The following is a 14,194-nucleotide window of genomic DNA, read 5'->3' as shown; positions in this document are numbered from 1 at the left end:
TTATTTCCCTGGCCCCTACATCAGATCCGAACAGAGTAAACTCACACCTCCCTACAAACCCAGCGCCAGCCCGAGCTCCACCCACAACGATGACGTAAAGGCTGGGAATTCCCCACTTGACCACGTGACAACGGGCGAGGCGGGTATTGGTTAATCGATTGCTACTGAGAAGTGAGTAGCTAGACAGGCAACAGCAGCCAAACACGAGAAACTGTGGTGCCAAGGGCGCCATCGAGGGGCCCCCAGGGCTCACACCCCCGGTGTACATGAGTGGTGGGCAGGACACCCACCCTCGTTCAGCGGCGCTGAGGCCCTAAGGGAGCGAGCGCTGAAATACCAGGTCCCGCTCCAGAGCTTTTGCTTTCATTTCGGCTGTTGGGTTTTTCCGGTTACTCGTCTGTCTCCATTTTTTGAGGGGGGGTCCTAGTATTTTCTAAAGTTGCTTCAGGGTGCTGAAAACAAATGGGAATATTCACGATGAAGCATGCCGCTTGAATTCATTGCGTCCGAGCATGAAAAAGCGGACAAATTCCGAGCGGCAGTAATATTCTTTCACGGGGTAGGACGTTGTGGGTTCTCGGGGATTTTTTTGCGGGTGGTGGGTGCTATTTATGTAGCTGGGCTTGTCTTGTCTGCGGTGCATGCAGTCGCTTCAATGGTTCTAGGGTCATGTGCATTTTCCCAGCATGTGTCCACAACAAGAGAATTTTTTGTGGAAAAGGGAAATTTTCGAAGAACTTCTCGAAATGAATGACATTTTAAACAGAGCGCCCACGGAAATCTGTATTATCGGTGATCGAAAATTAAGGATAGTTCAATATAGATGTTGGCAAGTAACAACTGACCACCCCTGAACCCCAGTACAGGAAATATGAATTTTTTTTGGTGTAGTGAAGCATACAAACGTCCAAAAGAGATTGATTTTTTTTCTGTTCTAAATAATTGTATTCTGTCACTTAATTTTTTTTGTTAAATGTTAAAATCAAGTCTTTCATATTTTTAGTCGCATCATGCTAGTTCTGGATTGCTGGCCATGGTGGATTTTTGGGCGAGCGAGAGCCAAATGACGTATGAACTAGACTTGAACAGTAAAGCTTTTAAATGTGTGGACATTTTTTTACTTTTATTTCATATTTTATGAAAAATAACTTTTTGGGGATGTCCAGTGACTGAACAAGATTGTACGACTGAAATCAGACATTTCGAATGGCATGTATTGGATAAGAAACCCAAGAAAAATTGGAACGATGTTTCACCCAGTGAAGGAGAACCGACCACTGGCGCTGGATGACTTTGCCATACCTAGTGTGCAGGAGGGCCTGGTAAGGGAGCACAGAGGCCACATTGAGGCCCTTTTTGGGGTGCAGTTGGATGTCTTGGGGGTGCTGGGCCGGCCTTTGGCTCCTGGGGAGACGGATCCCCAGCAGATCTGGCTGCAGCTGCAGGGTCCACAGGAAGATCTGAACAAAGCCAAGGTATGTAACATGAATTTTTGGAATGATTTAATCTGGGATTTATTGCTTTGTTTTTTTATATGGAACTATATCCCAGGAAAACCGGTGACAATGATTTGAATGGGAAACTGAACACTAGTATGTCTTGAAGCAATACTACCATATATCGTTGATGTGAAATATCCCAGGGAGAGAGCGTACTGACCGCATCCAAAGTAAGTGGGGTTTCCATTAGATGTTACCCCTGGTTTTGGTTCATCTTGTTGTACTTTATATTTATGCTGCTCAGCACTTACCATTTTAATATTTAATTTACACTCTAAAGAATTTATAATCTTGCTTATGGGTGGGCCAAAAATGCAGGTTTTTCCATGGGGATTAGGTCTCATGATCCTTTTTCATGATCCACTTTCTTGAGCAGTGTTAGGCGGGGGCAGAGGTCCGAGCCACTAGGCTTTCCACTTGACTCTAGCAGTCCCTGGACTGGTGCCCATGCATCCCTGTCACAGAAAAGCGGTTTTCCGCCAAAAATCCCCATGGAATCTGTTCCTCATGGAAGCTACTAGGAACTCCCCCCCCCCCCCCCCCCCCCCCCTCACCACAATGCTGCCACCTGAAAACAGTAGGTAAGAAATCTTCGAATTCATTTCTAAATTGGGAAATCTATGGATGATACCTGATGGCTACTCATGTGTTATTGTTGTAAATGGCGGCCTGGAGCCGGGTATAATTCAGGTTGCTTTATTCATGATAGACAAGTCTTCAAGATGTTATTATAAAGATATAAGGAAGACCCACCAAGAGTGACCAGCTTGTCACTCAGCCTGCCTGGTTCCAACTGCCGGTTGTCACCAGGCTAAGCCCCAAACACTCCATGATGTCACCAAAGGTTCTAGTGGTGACATCATGTGAATGACCAGGAAATCCCACAGGCAGAAAAGAGACAGGCTAAATACAACAGTTATAGTCCTGGAATGCTATGAAGGGGTTCTGGTGCAATGTCTGTAAACCAAGAGGTTGAAGGGTGAGTGGTCTATAACTGGCGCAAGAATGTCTAGATGAATTTATATGGCAATAAAAGCAGTGGTTACTTAATACTTTTTTTTTTTAAAGCAAAACCTCCAGTTCAGGCTTAGCTATGCACCAGTTCCTTGTTATCGGATTGCAAGAGCAAATGACGTACAAGGGCATTTTATTCTTCATGGTCATTTTATTAGCTCACGGCTCTCCATCTTCCCAAAAATTATTTTCATTATTCCTAATCTTATCTACTTCTAACAACCTTGATTGTTTTTATATTTTCCAGAAGTTTAGGTGAAAGTAGATCGAACTATGTGGGCAGGAAATTGGCTGTATCATCTCATTAAAGTGTGGGCTTCATGCGCATGGGTTTGGCAGTGGAGTAGAGCTGTTCCTGTCCTAAAAGAACAAATGGTTAATAACCCCCTTTTCCTGGAATAAGAGTGTGCTAGGAAATTCGTGGGTAGGAACGCAAGGTGGCTTCCTGATGGGTACAAATTTGGTGAAATTAATTGTTCGGAGTTGTGAAAGTTTTTGAGCAATGACCATGTCAAGGGGGCATGGATGCCATACTGGAAAAGCAGGTGGTTGCTTCATTAAGTTTCCCAGGTCTTCTGAACTTTACTGTGAAATACGTGGCTAACTAGTTTAAAAGCTCCTATGATGTGTCAATTTTCCAGCCATCGCCACTGGAGATACTAATGTTTTTATCTTTAAATATATTACCCTAGTGGCTTGAAGAAATGAGTATGACCTTGCTTAATGTAACTGGTGCTCCTGAAGTGCGCCCCATCTGCTCCTAATAAAACTGCACAAGTAAAAGAATCTTTGCTGAATCCCAGATAGGCAAGGCACAAGCAGCAGGCACTCCCTAGAGAAAGGCAGTCTACGTTCAAACAGTACCAACAATTTTAAAGTATAGAACACACCACCGTAAAACTCCCAAACCAATTTAGGACACCAATATAACCAGTTAAGGGGAATTGGATATATTGATTTTTTTATACTTTTTAGACAAAAAGTCAAGCACTCTAGAAAGTCATCCGTTTGTGGTGGTGCAATTTCAGGCCAACCCCAATCCAGTGGAGATTGATTACACCTAGCGGGTTGTCCCCGTCCTGGTCCGACTTTATCTCCAACTGGTGGGAAGATGTTTCTGGTCAATTCCGCAGCCCCTAGCTCCTCAGGGAAGGCTTCTGGGCCCCAGGTCTATCTCCAGCCAGGACTCTTGCATGGTCCAGTCCTCTTTAGACAGCTAGGGCCTCCTTGAGTCAGGAGTGCTTCTGCTGTTTTGTCTTCCTGAACCAGATTAACGGGAGGCCAATCACTTGACCAATGAACAGCAATTCCAGTCCACAGTTGCAAACAGGATTTCACAAGTCCTTGAATCTTTGTGAACCCTATTCTTCCAACAGGAGCTAAGACTCAGGAGTCGGGTTTCTTCTTCCAGCAGGTCCACCTTCTTCAGATGAAGCCTTCCAACTTACAGTAATGATCTGAGGAGGTGGTGGTGGAAGTGCCAGATTTAACCTGTGATATAGCCAGTGATTGGAAGAATTCTACCTCCCAGTCCTAACACTTTTCTTTTAGTCCTCCGCCTTCTTTTGCTGTACTTCTTCTTTGACATACTGTGAAATTAACAAGGAGCCCCTGTCTAAAGATGCTGAGACCCAGCTGCAACCAGGCGGCCTGTCTTTAGCTTCTAGTCATTCCCTTACCCAACAGAGTCGAAACAGTTTTTCCGTTTTATTGGCTGAAAGCCTAACTGTCTAGGAGGATCCTGGGGATGAATACAAGACCTTCTTAGCCTTTCCAAGTCAAAAGACAAAGTGCTAAATCTACTCTTTGTTCTGCTGACTGTTCCTGTCCTCTTCTAGATAGCTAATCCCTGCTGAGTGGTCAGCAGTTACCACCCGTTGACATTTCCTAGACCCAGAGGCAAGCCATTATTCTCTGAACCAAAGTTGTTTACTCTCCCAGCCACAGATGAGTGTTCCAGCTACAGAACGGCGGAAAACCAATTCTACCACCTAAAACACTTCAGGTGTGATAGGTGGTAGAATTTGTTTTCCCTTCTGTGACTGAGGATGTGCTGTCTAGGAGGATCCTATGAATTATTAGGAGAAGCCCTCCCTGGCATCTCTAAGTTAAAAGAGGTAGTGGTAAAGCTGCCCTTTGTTCTGCCAAAAGCTTCTGTCGCATCTTAGAGAGCTAATACCTGCTAAGTGGTCAACAGTTAAGACCCATTGACCTTTACTAGGCCCAGAAGCAAACCATTGTCCTCTGAGTCAGTGTTGTGAACTCTCCCTGGCCACTGATGTGTATTCCAGCTCTAGCAGTATAATGAGTGGCAGAACTGGATTACCAAGTTACTTTTCTATTTACGTTATCAAAAAATCCGACTTGACCAAAAAAATCAGAATTTAAAAATTAAGCAGGAAATAACTTTGTAGAATTTTTCTAGCCCTTTCCTAAGAGGAGGTGGATTTTAATCCCTCCTAGGCTTTAGAAATGCTATCCTGATCTATAAAGTGAAGTAGCTTTTGGGTTCATTTCGCAGTGAAGGGACACACAAATCTCCGTATGTAGTGTATCCTATTTTTATAAATTAGCACCCTTCCCTGTGAGCCTACAAGGCATGCTTTAGGGGTAAGTTGGGGATATATAATATATATTATTTTTTCCGTCATTGCAAAGGCATTTTTTTCTGCCAGATGTCACTGCATTTAAACTGCAGTATAGCCAGAGCACAGTCATGCTCCTCACAGTAACATTTCTGTCATAGATGTAAGTTGTGTAAATATATTACATTCACTTTGTCATGCCATAGGTGAACTTAAAATACCATATACATTGGACTTATAGGGTAGCTAAATAGTCCAAATACGGACTTTCATCGTACAGCACATATTTTAGAGGGGATCCACACTTTAATAGTGTTTAAAAGAAGTATAATGCACATAGTACTAAATTCAGCAATTCCAGACATGCAAAAAGTGGGGGACCACAATAACAATGGGGTCATTTCTCATAGAAGCATCCTCTCTTTTGGTAGCAAGTGGAAGAAAGTCAAACCTGAATCCACACAGCCTAAAGCTGTAGAGGTTGTAAAACTGATCCATATACTCTGTTCAGTTTCTTCTGGACCTGAGATTTAGAAAGGCCTGCATTAGTCTAGAGCCCCTTTTGGCCAGACAGGAATGACTATTCTAAAAGCTGATCTACTGATATTCTTGAGGGCTGGATCTAGGTTGTGTCAGAAACTAAATTACACTTTACCTGTCAGCATGCATACATAGTACCAGCTCCTGAACTGTTTGCTTTTTATGTGGTTGACCTAGAGTATTTTAGAGATTGTTGCAATGAGCACAGGGACTGAGAACCAGACATGCTAGGGGGTTTCTAAGTGTGCTGCTAAATGGCACCTCTCATTTTGAGATAATACCAAAAGGATATTTTGGACTGAGCTCTAGTGTTGTGCTGCAATGGCAGCCTGGGCCATTAATCCACAATGTTAGGCTCCATTGATAACCCAGGGAGAGGCCTTGGCACAGCATTTGTAGGAGTGATGAGTCTGTTAACTACTCACATCCCTTACTGGGCAAGTCACTAACTGTCCTTGACAAGATGTCCATTGGGACTTGGGGAGTGTGTTGAGAGGTTTACATCTTCGTGGAGTGAGACCTGGCACTCCTCGGGAAGACAGATGACAAACCTGTATTTTAAAGAAGAGGTTGCCCAGAAGAAAGGATTGCTTCACTAGGTGTCGTGAAATACAGGTTTATTGACAAAGCTTTATACGACTACAGCTCTTTCAGGCGAGCTTTAACTGTAAGAATTTGGCCTCTAGAACATGGCTGGTCCATTTCCAAAGAAAGACTGCAAGGATAGCTTATGGGGCGAGAGTTTATGAAAATTGCTTGACTGGCATTCCTTGTGACCTAATGGCATAAGCGAGAGTACAAGAACTACTGTCAGGAAGCCAGCGAGCACTGTTAAAATCCCAGTGGTCTGCTTTTGTATAGTCCTTGCATTTGTTCAAACACCACCATAGGTCCACACATCAACAGATACCTACAAACACAGGCTTAGGCGTGTTATGCATCCATTCAAACAGATCAACAGAAATATTTATGGACTTTGTCAAGTTTGAATCGGTTTCTAATAAACCTTACAAACTCGGAATTTATATACAATATAGGCCCACATTCATATAGGTCAAAACACATAGCCCCTCATTTGTGTCTGATAATATAAAAACATGAAAAAGTATACTTAGCATCATAAAGTAGTATGGTTCAGCTTTTCAGTAAGGATTTAAAACATCTGGCGTCAGTCTTTAAACTACTACAATCAAAGCATCTGGTGTTTAATGGTGGAGACATCACTCTCTGACTACTTAGCTGTCTCTCAGAGCCCTGCAGTTTTATTATATTCCTTTTGTACGCTTCATGTAATGGAGAGCAGCATTTTCGTGCACAATATTGTGTTCTCTGGGAGTGGAGACTACAATGTGTAGTGTAACAAGTACAACACAGTGCCTTTTCAAAGTGCACAAATCTAGCATCAGTTGGCTGAACACGCACTTTAGCTTGTTCCTGATTGGCTGGGGCACTATCATCTTGAAACCAGATAGAAGATATATTGGGGAGGGTAGAGACTGATGGCTCTTCGATTAAATTAGCAAAATTCTCCCTGGGCTTGCTTTATTTGCCAAGTCTCAAGCTACTACTTCCTAGTTGGACCTTTCTTTGTGGTCCATTGAACGAACAGTGTTCACAATTGTTTTGCCATTCAAGGAGGAAAAAAAGGGTGATGCTGTTTGTTTTATTCTTTAAGGATGGAGATTCTCCATGAAGGTTTCTACCTAGCTGTTCAAGTTTGGGTTCTTTAGTTGTTGACCTACTACTATATCTCACTCACCCCTGACAACCGTCAAGTAGTAAGAACAGGATTATTCTGATCCACAATGTGCTTTTGTTTATCTGCCCAGTGTAGTTGATTTTGGAGGATATTTCCCTTCTGCCTGAAAATGTCTTGATCCTGATTTGCCTTCATTTAGCTTTTAGTTCCCAAAGAATCTGCTAAATCCCAACATGGAGTAAGGTGTATATGGGAAATCGGGACTCTCCTTACCATTGTCATCCCACGGCAGAACAGAGCTTCTCCTTTGGTTGAGTCCCTGGTAGCCAGAAAGGATCCAAGGAGGGCTCTGTTCCACTTGTGCAGTTTCCAGCACTACGTTCCAGTTCATCAGGAGTGTTGTTAGGTTTGTGTTCCAAGGTAGATAATATTCAGCTTTTCAATCCTGTGATCGCATATCCACATGTCTTGAGAAACACCACTTAAGACTTTATGATATGTGCTCAAATCAACATTGGTCTGTTATAATTGCTTCAGAACCTAGAGAAGAAAACCTGCTACTAATCGATAAAGGTGTCAGCAAAGAAATAGATAAAACTAAGCCACAGTTTATGAAACTGGATTTTGCCTCCTTCTAACCAATTTCTGGACACAGCTGTATCGCAGTGCGGTCTATACCAATTTGTGCACATTGGATGGGTTTGGCATAGTTTGTTCAAGCCTCTCTCTCGAAAATAAAAAATGCAGCGCCGTTGGTAAACATTTGAGGATGAAGCTAGTAGTCCGAATGTATATCTTGCATAGCCCTCCTCATTAGATTTAACAGCCAAGAAGGATGTATGTATTCCCATGAGCACTCCTCTTGGCCATTAGCTTGGGCCAGCTGTGCTTTGAGGTGCAATATAAACTACAGTTATGGTTTATTCTCGTAATATAGAGGCCCTCACCATTGCATCCTCCGATTCCATAGTCTGCAAGCTCTGGAAGGAGCTACAATAGATCTAAATATTGAAAAGGGGTTGACAAGGAGGCATGAAGCCTTTGTAGTACCAAGATGAGAGAGAAGCACATGCTCTTATTTTTTTAAATCTATTTTCTGTTGCTTACTGTCTTAAATGTATTTTACAGTCTAAGCAAAGCCCTATGTCATGCCCCTGCCTTGTTCACAAATGTTGTTGTTTTCTAAGAGTGGGAGTTAGATGGAGAGTGGGGTGACCAGGCTCTCAAAACATTGGATATATCTTTTGATATATCTGCAGCATTCAAGACCTACATCACTGGTTTTTGGGTTTAGGTAATTTACGATTCTACTATTCTACGTGTATTTTGCCAAGAAAAGATTGACCTGCTGTCTACCAACTATATGTGCATGGAAACTTGTCAAACCATTGCCAAATGGCATGATAAGACTAGCTTCCTACAAACCTGATTAAGGTGCTGTTGTCAGCTGTCACTGACTGCAGGTGCAAAACCTTTATGTGCAACTTGGATATTCCCTCAGCCCGATTCATCGGTTCTCGCAGCCATTTGATCCTTGTTTCACCAAGCTGGTTCTTCTGTTTGCTCAGCGCCAAGATGCTCCTTTCGGAGCGATTAGTTGCGCTATACAAATCCCAATAAATATCAAAAATATCAAAGCATTCATCGTTTAGCCCACTCAACAACTTGATGTTTTTAGGTCTCAGCTAAGCGCGCGGAAGCGCGTTCTCGCCGAGAACCTTTTGTGCCGTGTCTGCTTTCCAGGAGACAATCCTGACCGTGCGCATCGCCTTGGAGGCGATTTGAAACTGTCACGCGCACGCGCGCTGTGGCCAGCCGCTGTCGCCTGGCAAGCTCGAAACACCACACACGCATGCGCATACACATGAGCGCCCATGCACGCACGCACGCACATACATACAGAGACAAACACCCCCACACATATACACACACGCTCCCACACACACACGAGTGCACCCAGCCCCCCCCGCCGCCGCACACATGCGCATACACACAAGCACACACACACGAGTGCACCGAGACCACCCCCCCAGCCCTTTTCAACTTACCGGGCCAATTTTGGGGGACTCCGCTCTCCGCACGTGGCAGGCACCGGGCATGTGCAACACTTGCGCTACCTCCTTCTGGCGGCCCCGGGGCTCTCCACCGCTCACAGGAGCCCCGGTCCGCGAGACGCTTTCACTCCGCCTGCCTCCTCTTTCGATCCGGACGCGGCCCCGCCCCCGTCACAGGCGACTTTGCCTGACTTCCGGTGAGGCTGCGCATCGTTTGTGGCGCTTCAACTCTGTGCCTTCAAAATACCCCCTCATTCTCCCTCCCATTGTCCGTGCCTCTCCCACCCACGCGTTCTCCCTTCTGACGTCTGTGCTGTCTCTCTGCCCACCTCTATCATCCTCCCTCCCGTTGTCCATGCCTTCTCTGCCTGCCCTCCCGTTGTCCGTGATGTTATTTCTTTTATTTTGTATGTTTTTATTTGTTTTCTTTATTTTCTTTCTATGGCTTTAAATGACTTCCTATATATGCCATGGCCCAAAGATAGTGGGTTGCTAGGGGGAGGTGGTAGAGATGCTGTCACGCCTCATGGGTCTGGCACTGCCAATGCCGATGCATTGTAAGCACGACGTGTATTATTTCGGCTACCGAATGTGGCTTTCACCGAGCTTCACACAGAAATCCTTTGAATTGCTGCCAAATGCTGCAGCGTGGCAACACCCAAAAACCCACCAAGGGCCACGACAGAGAGCAGTCAAAAGGACCGAGGACAAGCGGAAGGCGAGAAAGAGCATTCATATTATTTCACAGTGTTTCAAACCAGCCTCTGTATGTGAACTGTAATCATGGGGAGGCTGTGAAACACTGTGCACGGTGGAACCTGACAGCACAGGCCAACAACGTCTTATTCATCTTTTCAATATCACACTGGCCTCCCACTGAAAAGATCATAATGGCATAACCAGCTGCTTACAGCTATGTCAAGGGACAATGCGCGTATCTAGATTTCATTGGATATTCCCAAATGTCGCTCTGCTTTTCCAGGCTTAAGAAAATAATGCTGGGCTCATGAGTGAGTAACAGTGACTTACTTGGAGTACTCTGAAATTCTTTTTTTTTCTTTTCTTTTTTTGGTTGTGGGGAGGGGGTGATTGGATTTGTGATGTAGTTCCCCGTTTATACGAAAAGGTGACTAGCCTAACTAAGCTGGTGAACAAATGAATGATAGCATAGCACTAGTGAACTTGGGGTCAAAAGCGTTTGCGAAGATGCTGCTAACATGGTCGCTAAAACAGATTGATCAAAAATCCATCGTAAGTAAGAGACCGGGTTTTTGCTGGATGCTTTATGATGCGCAGTTGAACAATAGCCTGCTTCTTTATTAGTTAGCCATGAAGGCACTGAAGAAGGAAAATCCACTGCATTTCTTAGGTCTTGCATGTGCGAGTTATTGTATATAACAAGGGACCTGAAGCAAGCTCATTGCTTGCATTCGTTGGCTTCATTGTCACTCTTATTATTTGTAGCATTCTAATTGGCCAGCGCGTGAAGGCTTCACTTCCTCTTCTTTCAGCAGGAGCATGGACCAAGTACTGACCTAAGTATACGTATTAGTGCTTCTCCTCCTACCTCGTTGTCCATGTTGCTTCTTTCCCTCCCACCAGCATTGTCCTTGATGCTGCTTTCCCCTCCTACCACCTTATCCATGTTGCTTCTTTCCCTGCCACCCCATTGTCTGTGTTGCTTCTTTCCTCTACCATTCCTCTTTGTCCATGCTACGTCTTCCCCTCCTACCCCTCACCCTCCTGTTGTCCGTACTACCCATCCCCACCGCCATTAGAAAAAAATTATATAACACAGCCAGTGCTGTCCTGTTGCCCTTTCCCTTCCACCCTGTCTGTTACTATCAGTATTGTTCAGAATCCTGTTGTCCGTGTTGCCACACGCACCTGCCATAAGAAAAAAAACATATTCAAAAGGAGTTGGTGACCCAATAAACCCTTGCAAGCATCCTAGGACCGGTTTCTGGCTATCAGCCATCTTCAGCCAGGATAGCTTGACTCCAGTAGCTTAGTGAGCAAGGGACCCACGTTTGGGCATATACCCTTCCCCTGAGGCACAGGGTCCAGGCTGATTTGCATATGGCCATGTCTGAACTGGGGTGGTGTGGAGTGCAAGAAAACTATGGATTTAGGCCCAGATCTCTGTACTGGGGTGAATGTATGACATTGTTTTGCATTCTGTCCATCAACTGTTGTGTTGGGCTCTGTGTGTGTGGGTGGCTCTGTGTGGGTAGCTTTTTTTGTAGGTGGCTCTATGTGTGGGTGGCTCTGTGTGTGTGTGGGTGGCTCTGTGTGTGTGGGGGTGGCTCTATGAATGACTGTGAGTGGCTCTGTGTGGGTGGCTCTGTATGTGTGTGTGGGTGGCTTTGTGTGTGTGGGTGCAAATGCAATAGGTCTCGCATTTGCGAGAGAAAAAGCTATTGGCATTGTAAATGACAATGCCATTTATTTATATGTTTTAAAAACAAAAACATTAATAAAAATAATGTCATGAGCAATGCCAATAGCTCTAACTTTAACAATGCTGAGACCATTGCATTGCAAATACTTGTTTATTTCAGAGGGCAGTCCAGAAATAATCTGTGTTGAGTACTGCCCTGCCTCTGTTGCCCACAGAGGGGTTTCACCTGTAACTTTCTGACAAAGATGTTCAATATCAGGTGAGAACCGACATTTGCCAACAGTAAAGCCGCCAATCAGCTTTCGGGAAGTGGGAGAGATTCATCCTTTCTAATGAGCGATCAGTCTCCCTTTCCTTCAGCAAACCAGATAGAGGGGCTCAAAGGTCTCTTTCTTGTCAGTAGACACTAAAAGTAATCATGTTTGGCACAGTCATGATGTTTACATAGCCAGTTCACACGAAACTGTAACTTTGCTTACATGTGTACACTTTATCTAATTAGCTCCCTATATACATTGAGAACCTAGGGAGGTTCTGAATGGGATGTCAAAGAAGGAAGCAAAAGGGTATTGACCTTTTGTTTAGAAACCCCTCACTCACCAACCTGGTTAGTGACATGCTTCATCATCGGGGTCCACCCAAATGGCCGAGTGCCATCCGGGTGTGCTGTAACACCTGACTACAGTGGAGCTGGTTTTTGGGTGTGGAGTGCAAGCAAAAGTAATGTTAAAAATTGTCCTGGTGTGACTTATAGAAAAAACTTTATTCAAAAGCTACTGGACAATGATAAAAACAAAGTGTAGATACTGATAGGTGATAATGACCAGTAGTATCTATGTGTGTGTATAAAAAATGGGTCTACATGTTTCAACCTGTAATTGGTAATCCCAGGTTTTCGTCAGGACCAAAATAGGAAAATGGTTGGTGTACACACACTAACGTGTACCCAGACCTAAATTCCTACAAACTTGCTGCAAAATTGTGCAGCAGGTTGCCTCAAACCCAAGCGGGTGAGGAAAAAGCAGAGAAACCTGTTGAAGGAAAATGAAAACAATCGCAAACAAATAGTATACATGCCTGTAACGTAGTGTAGGTTCTCATAATTCTGCATGTTTCATGCGAATCCCATTTGTAAATTGAATAGTAATCAATAGTGTGCCAGGGACGTGGATACTGGCGAGGGTAATAGCTGGTATCAGGTGCGTGTACTGGCCATATCATGGTAGTTGGTGGTACTAAATTGTAGCCATCAATCCATGCTCACTCATTCACACAGATCAATAAACGTGTGCCTGGTGGCTGGGAAATAGTATTAGATGTGTCACTTGCACACAGAAAATTATTCGTAGCGTGACTACTTCAACTCACTCAGACATCGGTGAGTTAAAATGAACATGCATGCATATATAAATCGATGTATCCAAGTCTTAAGACATCTGTCGAGGGGGGATCTTTCTATATTCAAGGGTCTCAATTGCTCCAGGGGGCAGAGGGAGGCTTGTTCAAGAGGAAACCTAATCTGAGGTTGAAAAAAAATGGAAAAATGCCGTGAATAAAATGGAGGGGTAGAAAGGCTCCAAAGGGCCCATGGACGCTTTGAAAGTTTTCACCCTCGACCCCTCAGGGAAAACCTCCCTTACGGACAATATTTGACACTCCGACGTAACTGCAGCAATACCCCTGACTATTGCAACCAAGCGGCTGAATTGACTGAGAAGCTCACAGCCAGAGGGTATCCCAAAAAGATCATCACGAAATGCCAAAAACGAGCCAGAAACCAACCAAGGGAAGCTCTACTAGAAGAAAAAGTGAGTAGCAATGACAATACTATACCACTGACTTGTGGCACAACTTTCAATGCCATATCTAACCAAATGAGCAGATGCGTGAATAAACATTGGTCTATATTGAACACTGGATATTTGCATTGGGAGAAACCCTTATTCTCTTTTAAGAAATCACACAGCCTGAAGGATATGTTGGTAAACACCAGACCCAAAGTGGCCATTGATAACGTTTCTTTCAAAGGTTCTTTTTTGGTGATACTCCTCTTTTGTTTATACCATATCTCAGTCCTGGGGACAAGGAGTACCTTCGCTCACTACGGTGAAAAATCCCTCACTCTCTCTTTTGTTGCTACGTCACTATATACATTGCCCTGGCCAGGACACATTCACTGATTTTATTTATTTATTGATATGTATAAATATATATTTTTTTATTTTCATTTTTCACTGTCATGATCTAGATGTGAGGTGCACTCTGTAGTGGTAATATTTTGGGTAAATGCAAAAAGAACACATGATGAACGGGATGCTGAAAAAATCAAATATTCACCCCTAGTCATAGATCTGGGTTAAATCAATAATTGTTTTACTTGCCACGCCATTTCAGATTGAACC

The 14,194-nt window shown here is 43.9% G+C and overlaps 1 protein-coding gene across 1 annotated transcript in view; it reads left to right on the top strand.

The window, feature by feature from the left end:
* Window positions 1-205: 205 nt before the first annotated feature.
* The window catches only part of LOC147715132 (NEDD4-binding protein 1-like), a 411,610-nt gene continuing 397,621 nt past the window's right edge, over window positions 206-14,194 (top strand). Inside the window, exon 1 of the mRNA XM_086923616.1 lies at window positions 206-1,475. Within this exon, the coding sequence (XP_086779742.1) occupies window positions 1,212-1,475 (264 nt within the window). The 5' untranslated portion in view covers window positions 206-1,211. The remainder of the gene's footprint in view (window positions 1,476-14,194) is intronic.

Source organism: Lissotriton vulgaris, chromosome 5, assembly GCF_964263255.1.
Source record: "Lissotriton vulgaris chromosome 5, aLisVul1.2, whole genome shotgun sequence".
Taxonomy (NCBI): Eukaryota; Metazoa; Chordata; class Amphibia; order Caudata; family Salamandridae; genus Lissotriton; species Lissotriton vulgaris.
Note: the sequence above shows the minus strand (reverse complement) of the source record. Positions and strands in the feature narration are given on the sequence as shown.